Source organism: Bufo bufo, chromosome 2 (genome assembly GCF_905171765.1).
Source record: "Bufo bufo chromosome 2, aBufBuf1.1, whole genome shotgun sequence".
NCBI lineage: Eukaryota > Metazoa > Chordata > Amphibia > Anura > Bufonidae > Bufo > Bufo bufo.
Window position 1 is genome coordinate 144,161,954 of NC_053390.1, and position 13,011 is coordinate 144,174,964.

Below are 13,011 nucleotides of genomic sequence, written 5' to 3' on the forward strand. Positions count from 1 at the left end.
TCAATGGGTCCGTGAAAGAACACGGATGCACACAAGATTGGCATCCGTGTCCGTGATCCGTGGCCGTAGGTTAGTTTTTATACAGACTGACCCGAAGATCCGTCTGCATAAAAGCTTTTTCAAAGCTGAGTTTTCACTTCGTGAAAACTCAGAACCGACAGTATATTCTAACACAGAAGCGTTCCCATGGTGATGGGGACGCTTCTAGTTAGAATACACTACAAACTGTGTACAAGACTGCCCCCTGCTGCCTGGCAGCACCCGATCTCTTACAGGGGGCCGTGATCAGCACAATTAACCCCTTCAGGTGCGGCACCTGAAGGGGTTAATTGTGCTGATCACGGCCCCCTGTAAGAGATCAGGGCTGCCAGGCAGCAGACCCTCCCCCCCCCCCCCCCCTCCCCAGTTTGAATATCATTGGTGGCCAGTGCGGCCCCCCCCCCCTCCCTCTATTGTAATAATTCGTTGGTGGCACAGTGTGCGCCCCCCCCCCCCCTCCCTCCCGCTATTGTAATAATTCGTTGGTGGCACAGTGTGCGCCCCCCATAGGCCCCCCCTCCCTCTATAGCATTAACAACATTGGTGGCCAGTGTGCGGCCTCCCATCTCTCCCCCCCCCCCCCCCCCATCATTGGTGGCAGCGGAGTTCCGATCGGAGTCCCAGTTTAATCGCTGGGGCTCCGATCGGTAACCATGGCAACCGGGACGCTACTACAGGGGGCCGTGATCAGCACAATTAACCCCTCCGGCCGGGAGCTCCACCTACTGGTAAGTGACAGCCTCAGGTCTGTGCGGCGCATTGCTAAATGAACTGCCACTTACCAGTAGGAGGAGCTCCCGGCCGGACACGAACATCGGAGCTCCCAGGTAAGTATGAATCTTTTACTATTGTACTATTGCTAGTAACCCTCTGCCACCAATGATCGGGGGGGGGGGGGAGGCCGCACACTGGCCACCAATGTTGTTAATGCTATAGAGGGAGGGGGGGGGCCGATGGGGGGCGCACACTGTGCCACCAACGATTTATTACAATAGAGGGAGGAAGGGGGGGGGGCCGCACTGGCCACCAATGATATTCAAACTGGGGAGGGGGGTGGGGTCTGCCCCCTGCTGCCTGGCAGCCCTGATCTCTTACAGGGGGATATGATAGTACAATTAACCCCTTCAGGTGCGGCACTTGAGGGGTTAATTGTGCTGATCACGGCCCCCTGTAAGAGATCGGATGCTGCTAGGCAGCAGTCATGTACACAGTTTGTAGTATATTCTAACTAGAAGCGTTCCCATCACCATGGGAACGCCTCTGTGTTAGAATATACTGTCGGAAATGAGGTTTCACGATCTAACATAGAGGCGTTCCCATGGTGATGGGGACGCTTCAAGTTAAAATATACCATCGGATTGGAGAAAACTCCCATCCTATGGTATATTAACTCCTGACTTTACATTGAAAGTCAATGGGGACGGATCCCTTTGAAATGGCACCATATTGTGTCAACGTCAAACGGATCCGTCCCCATTGACTTGCATTGTAATTCAGGACGGATCCGTTTGGCTCCGCACGGCCAGGCGGACACCAAAACGACTTTTTTTTCATGTCCGTGGATCCTCCAAAAATCAAGGAAGACCCACGGACGAAAAAACGGTCACGGATCACGGGAAAACGGAACCCCGTTTTGCGGACCGCAAAAAAATACGGTCGTGTGCATGAGGCCTTAATATATTCAAATGAGCCTCAAGGAGCAACAGGGGAGTTGCCGTTACACCTAGAGGCTCTGCTCTCTCTGCAACCGCTGTGTCCTCTGATTACTGCCAGGCCCTGGCCAAGTACAGAGCTGACTGTCAAAGTGCAGGGAGGTGTGGCAGTTGGAGAGAGCTGAGCCTCTAAGTGTAATGACAACGTCCCTGTTGTTCCTAGAGACTCAGCTCTCTCTGCAAATGCCACAACCCCTGCACTGCGGCACATATGAACATGGGACGAACACAGATGCCTTCAGCTGCCAAGTGCAGATGTAACAGGTCAGCCAGTGTCATAGGTACAAATCTGCTGACAGATGCCCTTTAAAGTAGTTTTCCAGGCTCCGCAGATTTATAACTTATCCTCCGATATGATAGGGGTCCAACACCATGCACTCCCTAAATGAATTGGAGCTAAGCTGCACTGCTACTACACTACATTTTGAATGAAGCGGTGCTTCTGGCTCCATTCAAAGATGATAGGTAAGGGATTTTATTTTATGCACTTATATATAGCACTGACATATTCCGCAGCGCTTTACAGATATTAGCATCAGGGTCCATTCAGACATCTGTAAGTGCTTTGTGATAGGCAAAACATGGATACCGGCCTATGCATGTTCCATAATTTGCGGAGCGCACATTGCCAGCCCTATGATAGAAATGCCTATTCTTGTATAAGATTGCAGGCAACAATAGGACATGTTCTCTCTTTTTTGCGGGGCTATGGAACGGAACTACGGATGTGCAAAATTGCGGAATGGATACGGACCCAGAACTATAGATGTGCGAACGGACCCTTAAGCAGTCCCCAGTGGGGCTCACAATCTAAGTTTCCTCTCAGTATGTCTTTGGAGGGTGGGAGGAAACCGGAGTACCCGGAGGAAACCCACGCAAACACAGGGAGAACATACAAACTACATGCAGATATTGTCCTTGGTCAGATTCAAACCCAGGACCCCAGCGCTGTAGTGCTAACCACTGGGCCACCGTGCTGCCCGCAGCAGCACAGGAATCAGCAGCTGCTGTGAAACTACAACTCCCAGCATGCACATTTAGGCCTTTCACATGAGCGATACAGATTGCGTCAGGATCTGTTCTGAAAAAAACTGATGGTTTTGCACGCTAGTTCAATCAGTTTTGTCTGCGATTGCCTTCAGTGTGGAAATCCGTTTAAATGCGTTTTTCACACAAGGCCCATTCACTTCAAAGGGGCTGGGGCTGCACAAAAAAAAAAATAATGCAAAATATAGAACATGCTGTAATTTTTTTGTAGGCAGAGATGTGTGAAAAACTACGTTCATCTGCACAGCCCCATTGAAATGAATGGGTCAGGATTCAGCATGGATGCTATGCGTACACTACGCGCATTGCATCCAGAAGGAAAACTCTTGTGTGAAAGAGGCCTGACTTGGCTGTCCTTTTACCTCCCATAGGAGTTGTAGTTTCAGAAAAGCTGGAGTGCTGGAGGTCGCTGATCCCTGAGATAGGCTGTCACATAAAAGTGGTCTATAAATATTGGAGTTAAAAAAAAAAAAAAACACACTATCCCCTTTCTGATGGTGTCCCTTTAAGGAAATTGCTCCAGGTCGATGAATCTCTTGGGAAAGTACATCTTTCAGAACTGGTGAGGTTGCGATAGACGATACATGAATCATCACGGGGACGGATTTTCTAGACTTCCAGTCAGGACTCCCATAGTACACTACAGTCAGCCTCTCCCCCAAGTGAAATGGCCGCTTACATTCAACTGCAGAAAGTTGTAGAAATTATGGATAGGGTCCTTTTGGGCCTTGTAACAACCAAACGCCATGGGTTTAAGGAACAATTGCCCAATAAACCACCCCCGTGAAAAATCGGGTCATTCGTGGCTGCGGCCTTTAACATTATCAGCAGATCAGCTGTTTACACAGGGAGGTGTACTGCCAGCAAGAGATAATCAGTGACATAGGCGTTTGCTTTTTACACGGGCCAATGAAGGGGAGTGAATAGGGGCTGAATATGTCCGGGAGATGAGGCCGACACGCAGTCCGCGTCTCCCAGAGCAAGCGCACATGTGAATCAGCATTTATAGGTCCTTAACATTGGTGCGGACGGTTTACTTATGTCAGTACTGAAGAGCCGACTGGTTTGCTGTGAAGTGAGTTAGAGACTACCACGTATTTTCATGGCATCAATAAGAGACCTTAGCCAAAGGGTAGGTGACAAATGTATGATCCCTGAGGGTCCAACTTCTGGGACTTCCACTGATCCCCACGCGTGAACACAGCGACTGCACGTGTGACCATAGCGTCGTTCACTTACATGGGACTGCCAAGTACGGCGCTCTATAAGGGAATGGAACAGTGGTCACCCATGCACACTACGGCAGCTGTTCATGGACCAACCCCTTTAACCAATCCTGAGGACCAAGCATCAGAATGGGTTGGGAATCAAAAGCTACAGTATTAAAGGGGTGTTCTGGGACACCTATATTGATGACCTTTCAGGATAGGTCATCAATATCTGATATGTAAGGGTCCAACACCCGGCACCCCAATGATCAGTTGTATGAAGAGGCCGCAATAAAAGTATCAGAGTGCTGCTGCCCCCTCACAGGTTACTAAGCACAGCGCCAATCATATAGTGGCTGTTCTTGGTATTGCAGCGCAGGCCCATTCACTGGAACGGTACCGAGCTGCACCTAGGCCATATGACTGATGAGCGCGACGTCGCTGGCCCAGGAGGAGGCCGCAGCACACAGCTGATTATATAGGGTGCTGGAGTCAGACCTCCCCTAGATGAGGCAGGGATTACCAGCAGATAGGTCATCAATATGTGAATCCTGGAAAAGCCCTTTAATCTTTATATTGTGTTGGGAAACCAACTTTTAAAAAGGGGTAGTCCACTTTTTTACTACTGATAGGTCATCAATATCAGAACGTCTGGGGTCCAACACCCAGCACCCCTGCCGATCAGCTGTCTCCTGCTGTTGACCTGCCCGCCGCAGTGGTGAGCGGTGTAATTACAAGTATGACGTCCTCATCCACTTCCATGGGACAGCTTGGTAGTGTTCACTGTAACAGACAGTGCTGTGCCATAGAAGTGAAGGAGGACGCCATACTTGTAATTCCACCGCTCACCACTGCGGCGAGCAGGTAAATAGCAGTAGGCAGCACTGGTGTCAGACCTCCGCCCATCTGATACTGACGAGTAGTGATGAGTCAAATGAGCTTTGCATGCTACATCCAAAGTAGTTTCATACAAAACTTCCATTTTAAGAAAAAGCAGAAAGTTTTAATAATTTGAGACCTATTTCTCATTTAAGTCAACCGGAAAGAGGTAAAATAGATTGAGTCAGCAGCGTATATTTCACTTGTTTTCAGCAGCTAATTACGCTACTGATCTGCCAGTTTTTTTGCTGCATATTTTGCTGTGTGAACGCGGCCTTCATGAAATTGTGACCTGTAGCTAAGGTAATGTTCCAAAAATACACAGCCGGTATTACAGGGAGCAGCAGACCCCACATAGCTGCCCGTAATCCGGTAACCCGACACATGCAGCCAGCAATATGGAGTCAGTTGACACTGTCCACAAGTGACGGCATCTATTCCAAAACGCCTATATTTAGGAGCCGCTATTTAAAGGGGTTCTGCAGTTCTTTTAAACTGATGATCTATCCTCTGGACCCCCGTCGATCAGCTGTTTGAGAAAGCAGCAGCACTGGCAGTAGCGCCGCGGTCTTCTTGCCGTTTACCGCAGGCCCAGTGATGTCACGATAGAATCAATGGCCTGGGGCGGGGCTAATCTCTGTTCACTTGAATGGAGCTTAGCCAAGGCCAGCGCCACTGCCTTCTCAGCTGATCGGCAGGGGTCCCGGGTGTCAAACCCCCGCCGATCAGATGCAGATTTATCCGGAGGATAGATCAGTTACAAAAAAAATAAAAATAAAAAAATGCAGAACCCCTTTAAGCATTTCCTATGTGCAGAGTTCATTGCAGGTGATCATAAAGACCAGTGGTGGCGAACCTATGGCACAGGTGCCAGAGGTGGCACTCAGCCCTTTCTTTTGGCACCCACACCCTGGAAAGAGTCTATGGTGTACTAAGAACAGCACAAGCAGCGCACAAATGTAGGCAGGCTATTATAATAAATGATAAGTACATGGAAGATATACTATAGGGGACTGTAGTATTCCGGTTAAATTGCCGTGTTGGCACTTTGCTTTGTTGGTTTTGGGCACTGTCTCTAAAAAGTTTGCCATCACTGGTAAAGACGGATCAAAAATGAAAAAAATTTGTGTTATTCATTTGGTAACAGAACATCTCCCCAAACAGCTACATAAAACTTCCACAATAAAATATAAAATACTAAAAAGGTAGAGAATAAAGTCAAGAAAAACTGCCCAATCTTATCAGTCCAGATTCCATAAAGCCGCAAGAACGCTTCACAGGCCCAGTCTAGAGAAGTGACAGCTCAGCAGAACTCCCCCCTTTTCAGCTGGAACTTCATATACTGAATGAACGCGAGACCAGCTGGCACCGCACAGCAGAGCTGTCTATGCGCTGGAAGCCGCACTGCTATGTAAAAGCTATCCCTGGGAACACAGCTCCAAATAAAGTCATATTATCCAAAATGCCCACGTCCAGCCAGCCCCCATGCCACATCGGAGGACTTAATGGCAGAAACCAACCCAATCCCAGCGCCGAGATAACCCGTCACCAGAACAGATGGTAAATTACACTGCCCTGTATGTGAATTGGTTAGAGCTGAAGAGGACATTTTTGTCACTTTTACTAATCTGGATACATTCACTTTAAAAGAAGTCCTAGAAGAGTGGAGAACAAGAAAGAAGATTTGCTGTGGCCAGTGAACATAGCCATAGGAGGTGGGCAGATCATTAAAAACCATAGCCAGCTACCCCCCCCCCCACCCCCCAATCCTTGGCAAGGGGAGGGGGGATGGTGTGAATAGGACTGACAACACAGCATTCGGAGACACCCTGCAGCTTTTATAGAAGCTTACTCAACTCCTCTACACAGGTAGGAGCAGAACGCCCATGATATTACACCACAGCAGATACAGCAAAATCCCATCTACCGTCAAGGCGGCCATAAAACCTACCGCAATAGTCACTGCGCAAATGTGGAACAAACTGTATAAATATTAAGAGAAATGGATAGAATTCTGATATTTCGCATTGCATATTAAACAGATCTAAGGAGCCATGATTAATAATTTGCTACCATGGGGGAGGGGTCATCCAGATCAATATGGGACTTCCAGTTAGTGCACTGATCAGGAGGATTTCTGGTCTATAATCGATCAGCCACAGATCTCTCCTACAAAGTAATGGAAGCTCTGAAAAGTTTCCAGAAGGCCGGTCACACTAGAGAGTAATTACAGGAATGGGAAGTTCCAGGGCACTTAGAAAGTGCGGCCATGTCTTCTCTGGGGGAAGATACAATATGGAGTCTTCTCTGAGGAACAGCAGGAAAACTTCCCAGGACTGACACCTGAAGGGAAGCAGGTGGAGGACAGGGCTGCCATCAGGGCTGGGGCTAGGCTGGGAAGTGACTGGCTCCTTACAAGCACTGCCCTGTGTACCTGGGAGACCAGGGACCAGCTGGTTCACACAACAGGGAGTCACGTCGGCTCAGCACCTGTCCCAGGACCCCTGAGGGCCCCCCAACACTGCAAGGTGCCCCCACTAACTTGTCACACAGCATAGGCATTTTAGGGGGGTCAGGGCACACAGCACCTCACTTTTTAAGGTGCCCTCGCGGTCACTTACCTTAGTGTTCTGGTAGTTCTCCAAGGCTCTGAAGGCGGTCTCAGTGAGTTTAACGTGAAGCACGGTTGTCTGGTCCTGTGACCCCCTCTCGCAGGACAGCCCGTAGCTCCCCTCCTCACTAAGAGCCGCCATCTTCCTCACTCAGTCCCTCTTCCCCTTCCGACTTGTAGCCGAGCAGAGGGTTTTGTATAACGCAGCCTAACTTGCTTCCTGGCGTACGAAACGAAACCCGCGACGCTGATTGGTTTATCGCTTCAGCCACGCCCCACACTCATAGGCTTGTGGTGCACATCGCTCAAGCTCTTTATAGCCAAGGATGACATTTTTTTTCCGCTTTTGCTCATTCGAGACGTCATCACGTCCAAGGGTGGGCGGGGCTATACGTGACGTACGAGGGATTGAAGTGAGTACATTTTGACATAGTTGGTGACGTTTACTCCCTGCAGAGCTGGGGGCTCCAGTGTGTCTGCTGGAAGTGCGCAGGGAGCAGCTATGTAAATGTCCATTGTACTGAGGGCTGACTTTATCTGCTTCACTCTCAAGTAAGATTAGGACTTTTTTTTTTTTTACGTTTCCAGGTACTGGACGTGTTAAATTGTGTTAGGGTACTTTCACACTTACGGCAGAGGTTTCCGGCAGGCAGTTCCGTCGCCGGGCCGGCAATCTGGACGCAAACGGATGCATTTGTGAGACGGATGTGGATCCGTCTCACAAATGTATTGCAATAACGGATCCGTCTCACAAATGTATTGCAATAACGGATCCGTCTCTCCGGTTGTCATCCGGAAAAACGCATCCAGTATTTATTTTTTCTCGCCCATTCCATTGGGGGACACAGACCATGGGTATAGCTTAGGCCATTACTAGGAGGAGACACTATGCAAATAAGAAAAAACAGCTCCTCCTCCCTGGCTATACCCCCGTGCTCCAACAGGAGGACCTCAGTTTTAGCTTAGGGTTCTTTCACACTTGCGGCAGGACGAATCCGACAGGCTGTTAACCATGTCGGATCCGTCCTTCCACTATTTCGCCGTGCCGCCGCTCCATCCCCATAGCACGGCGAAAGCCGCCGGACTAAAAAGTCCTGCATGTCCGACTTTTTAGTCCGGCTGCTTTCGCCGTGCTGCGCCGGAGCTCCGCCCCCATCCCCATTATAGTCAATGGGGACGGAGCGGCGGCACGGCGAAATAGCGGAAGGACGGATCCGACATGGTGAACAGCATGTCGGATCCGTCCTGCCGCAAGTGTGAAAGTACCCTAAGTGTCGGATAAGGAGGTGACACTCCTGCAGGGTTGTCCCGGTAGTTTTTCTCTTCTCCTGTTTGTTTTTTTCTCAATAGAGGACGCAGGGTCGCATGTGCGTCCCTGGTCTCTCAGTGGAGCGAGCGCCGAGGTCGAATGGACATCCCCGGCTACCTCCCCTTCCCCCCAGAAGTTAAGTGGAACCGGGCTCGACCTGCAGCTCCGGTGGCCTACCAGATCCGGGGTCACCTAGTCCTGCCCTCTTTCCAGATCACTGTCACTCCTTGTGCCAGATGACTGAAGAGGTGACCCCCTGCTGGTCCGGAACAGAGGGTGAAGACTGCAGGACTCAGATAAGTACAACGGCTCTCCTGCAATCTCCCCCTCCCCCCGTACTAGCTGTGTGACGTGGTTCTTTGGGGCTTGCCTGTGGATCAGGGTGGGCCTGCTGGATTGAGAGGGAGGAGGGACTCCTTCTTGGGGCTGTGATTAGTCGCAGCGTCTTGCTGCTGCACCCCTTCCTGTTTGCGCGGAGGGCTTTTTAACCCCTTTTTATCTGGCGGTGGACGCCATTTTCGGAGCCGGGGTCTGCCTTTTTAAATTTCCTGCGCGATCTGTGACACGACTGGGGGGCGGAGCTTATCGCGTCTGCTCCGGCGCTTCCGCTTTGCCTCAGCGCTTCTCCATGCTTGGCTGCTCCTCCAGCTCCTCTCAGGTCACGGTAGGACTTTAGCGTTCTGCAAAGCTGGGATACCCTGACTCCGGGATTGTCGCCATCATGCCTAGACCTGGGACCCCCCTCCTAGCGGGACTCCCGGTAAGGATCCAGTCGGACAATGCCACAGCCGTGGCCTACATCAATCATCAGGGCGGAACCCGCAGCCGACCGTTGATGCAGGAGGTGAAGAGGATCCTCCAGTGGGTGGAGGCTCACGTTCCAGTATTGTCTGCAGTGTACAACCCAGGGGTCGAAAACTGGACGGCAGACTTTCTCAGCCGCAACAGGGTGGATCCGGGAGAGTGGTCTCTGCATCCGGACGTATTCGAGGACGTCTGTCGCCATTGGGGCCACCCGGACGTGGACTTGATGGCGTCCAGGCTCAACAACAAGGTTCCCACGTTCCTGGCCCAAGCTCGGGATCCGGAGGCGTACGGGGTGGACGCTCTGGTGTCTCCGTGGCAGCACTTCGCGCTCCTCTATGTCTTCCCACCACTGCCTCTACTCCCAAAGGTTCTTCGCAGGGTCACGGCAGAAGGAATCCCGACCATCCTCATCGCCCCCGATTTGCCTCGTTGCGCCTGGTTCTCGGAGGTTACTCGAATGCTGGTGGACGTTCCGTGGCCTCTTCCTCTCAGGGAGGACTGTCTCAAGGACCTCTCTTCCACCAGAATTTACAGCCACTTTGTTTAACGGCGTGGCTGTTGAGACCGTCATCTTGAAGAAGAGGGGCTTCTCGGACTCTGTCGTGAAGACCATGATCAAAGCCAGGAAACCAGCTTCCTCCCAGATATACTATCGTACCTGGAAGGCCTTTCTTGCCTTTTGCGAGAAGATGGGCGTTTTTCCCCTTCATTTCTCCGTTCCGGTGGTCCTCTCCTTTCTCCAGTTGGGTCTTGAGATGGGAATGTCCCTGAACTCTCTGAAGGGTCAGGTCTCCACTCTGGCCATTTTCTTTCAGCGCTCTCTGGCTCTGCTAGGTCCGGTGAGGACCTTCCTGCAGGGGGTGGCACATTCGGTCCCTTTCGTATGTCCCTCCTCTGCCCCCCTGGGATCTGAACCTGGTTCTGTCTTCTCTCCAGGCGGCTCCTTTTGAGCCTCTGGGGGACATTTCCCTGAGTCTTCTCACCTGGAAGGTGGTCTTTTTGGTGGCCATCACCTCTATCAGGAGGGTATCGGAGCTGGCCGCCCTTTCCTCTAAAGAGCCCTTTTTGGTCTTCCACAAGGATAAGGTGGTACTGCGCCCAGTCCCTTCTTTTTTGCCCAAGGTGGTCTCCGCCTTCCACCTGAATGAGGACATTGTCCTGCCATCCTTTTGCCCTGCTCCGGCGAACCCCAAGGAGCGCGCTCTCCATTCCCTGGATGTTGTTCGTGCCTTGTGGGTGTACCTGTCAGTTACTGCCCCATTTGGCCGCTCGGACTCCCTTTTTGTGGTTCCCGGGGGGCCCCGTAAGGGTCTGGCGGCCTCCAAGGTCACTGTGGCTCGGTGGATTCGGTCGACTATTGACATGGCCTATCTGTCCCGGGGTAGGGTTCCCCCAACAGGGGTTACCGCCTCCTGGGCTAGGCGCAATCGAGCCTCTACATCACAGCTTTTGTAAGGCGGCCACCTGGTCGTCCTTACATACCTTTACTAAGTTCTACCAGCTGCACTCTCTGGCGTTGGCTGATGCTGCCCTAGGGCGCAAGGTATTGCAGGCTGTGGTTCCTGTTTAAGGTCCCTTTCACACGAGCAAGTTTTCCGCGCGGGTGCAATGCGTGACGTGAACGCATAGCACCCGCACTGAATCCTGAGCTATTCATTTTAATGGGTCTGTGTACATGAGCGTTGTTTTTCACGCATCAGTTCTGCGTTGCGTGAAAATCGCAGCATGTTCTATATTCTGCGTTTTTCACGCAGCCCTGGCCCCATAGAAGTGAATGGGGCTGCGTGAAAAACGCAACGCCCGTGTGAAACCAGCCTAACCGTTGGACGTTTTCCCTCTGGAGGTGCTGGTCTTCCCACCCCATGGACTGCTCTAGGACGTCCCATGGTCTGTGTCCCCCAATGGAATGGGCAAAAAAAAGGAGATTTTTTGTGAAGCTCACCTGTAAAATCTTTTTCTCGTCTTTTCCATTGGGGGACACAGCTCCCACCCATTCTTGTCTTTTGCAGGAGGGGTTGGTTCTATTCTATTGGGACCTTATGGTTAACGGCCCGATGGCGGTATTCCTCGGTTCTGTTTTTCTTTGTTATTATTTGGTTTTTGGTCTCCTTCTCCTACTGCTTTTTCACTCCCTGAGGTCCTCCTGTTGGAGCACGGGGGTATAGCCAGTGGAGGAGGAGCTGTTTTTTCTTATTTGCATAGTGTCTCCTCCTAGTAATGGCCTAAGCTATACCCATGGTCTGTGTCCCCCAATGGGAAAGACGAGAAAAATCTCCTTTTTCACAAATGTAATGGTCTGCGCATGCGCGGACGGAAAGAACAGTTTTGTCGGAACACTGGGGGGCCGGATCCGGCATTAATGCATTTCAATGGAAATTAATGCCGGATCCAGCATTCCGGCAAGTGTTCAGGATTTTTGGCCGGAGAGAAAACTGCAGCATGCAAAAACGTGGGACTGAACTGATGCACCCTGAACGGAATGCTCTCCATTCAGAATGCATTAGGATAAAAACTGATCCATTTTTTTCCCGGTATTGAGCCTCAGTGATGGAACTCAACACCGGAAAAGAATAACGCTAGTGTGAAAGTAAACTTAAAGGGGTTGTCTCACTTCATTAAGGGTACTTTCACACTAGCGTTTTTCTTTTCCGGTGTTGAGTTCTGTCACAGGAGCTCAATACCGGAAAAGCTGAATACCGGAAAAAGTTTTATACTAATGCATTCTGAATGGAGAGCATTCCTTTCAGGATGCATCAGTTCAGTCCCTCTTAGGTTTTTTGGCCGGAGAAAATACCGCAGCATGCTGCAGTTTTCTCTCCGGCCAAAAATCCTGAACACATCCCGGATACGGCATTCATTTCCATTGAAATGTATTAGTGCCGGATCCGGCATTAAGTGTTCCGGCAAAACGGATCCGGTGTTCCAGTCTGCACATGCGCAGACCTTTAAAAATGCAAAAAATAAAATAAACACCGGATCCGTTTTTCCAGATGACACCGGAGAGACTGATACGGTATTTCACGGATCCGGATCTGTCTGAAAAATGCCATCCGTTTTGCGTCCGGATTACCGGATCCGGCAGGCAGTTCCGGCGACCGAACTGCCTGCCGGAATCCTCTGCCGCAAGTGTGAAAGTCCCCTAAGTGGCATTTATCATGTAGAGAAAGTTAATACAAGGCATTTACTAATGTATTGTTATTGTCCATATTGCTTCCTTTGCTGGTTGGATTAATTTTTCCATCACATTATACACTGCTTGTTTCCATGGTTACAGACCACCCTGCAATCCATCAGTGGTTGTGCTTGCACAATATAGGAAACAGCACCAGCCATGGTCCCGGCCACCAGAGTGGCTGACGCTTTTTTCCTATAGTGTGCAAGCACGACCACTGCTGATGG

At 50.7% G+C, this 13,011-nt stretch overlaps 1 protein-coding gene across 1 annotated transcript in view; it reads right to left on the minus strand.

The window, feature by feature from the left end:
- The window catches only part of ELL2 (elongation factor for RNA polymerase II 2), a 66,665-nt gene extending 59,003 nt beyond the window's left edge, over positions 1–7,662 (minus strand). The window contains exon 1 of the mRNA XM_040421553.1: positions 7,507–7,662. Coding sequence (XP_040277487.1) covers positions 7,507–7,638 — 132 coding nt within the window. The 5' untranslated portion in view covers positions 7,639–7,662. The remainder of the gene's footprint in view (positions 1–7,506) is intronic.
- Positions 7,663–13,011: the final 5,349 nt, after the last annotated feature.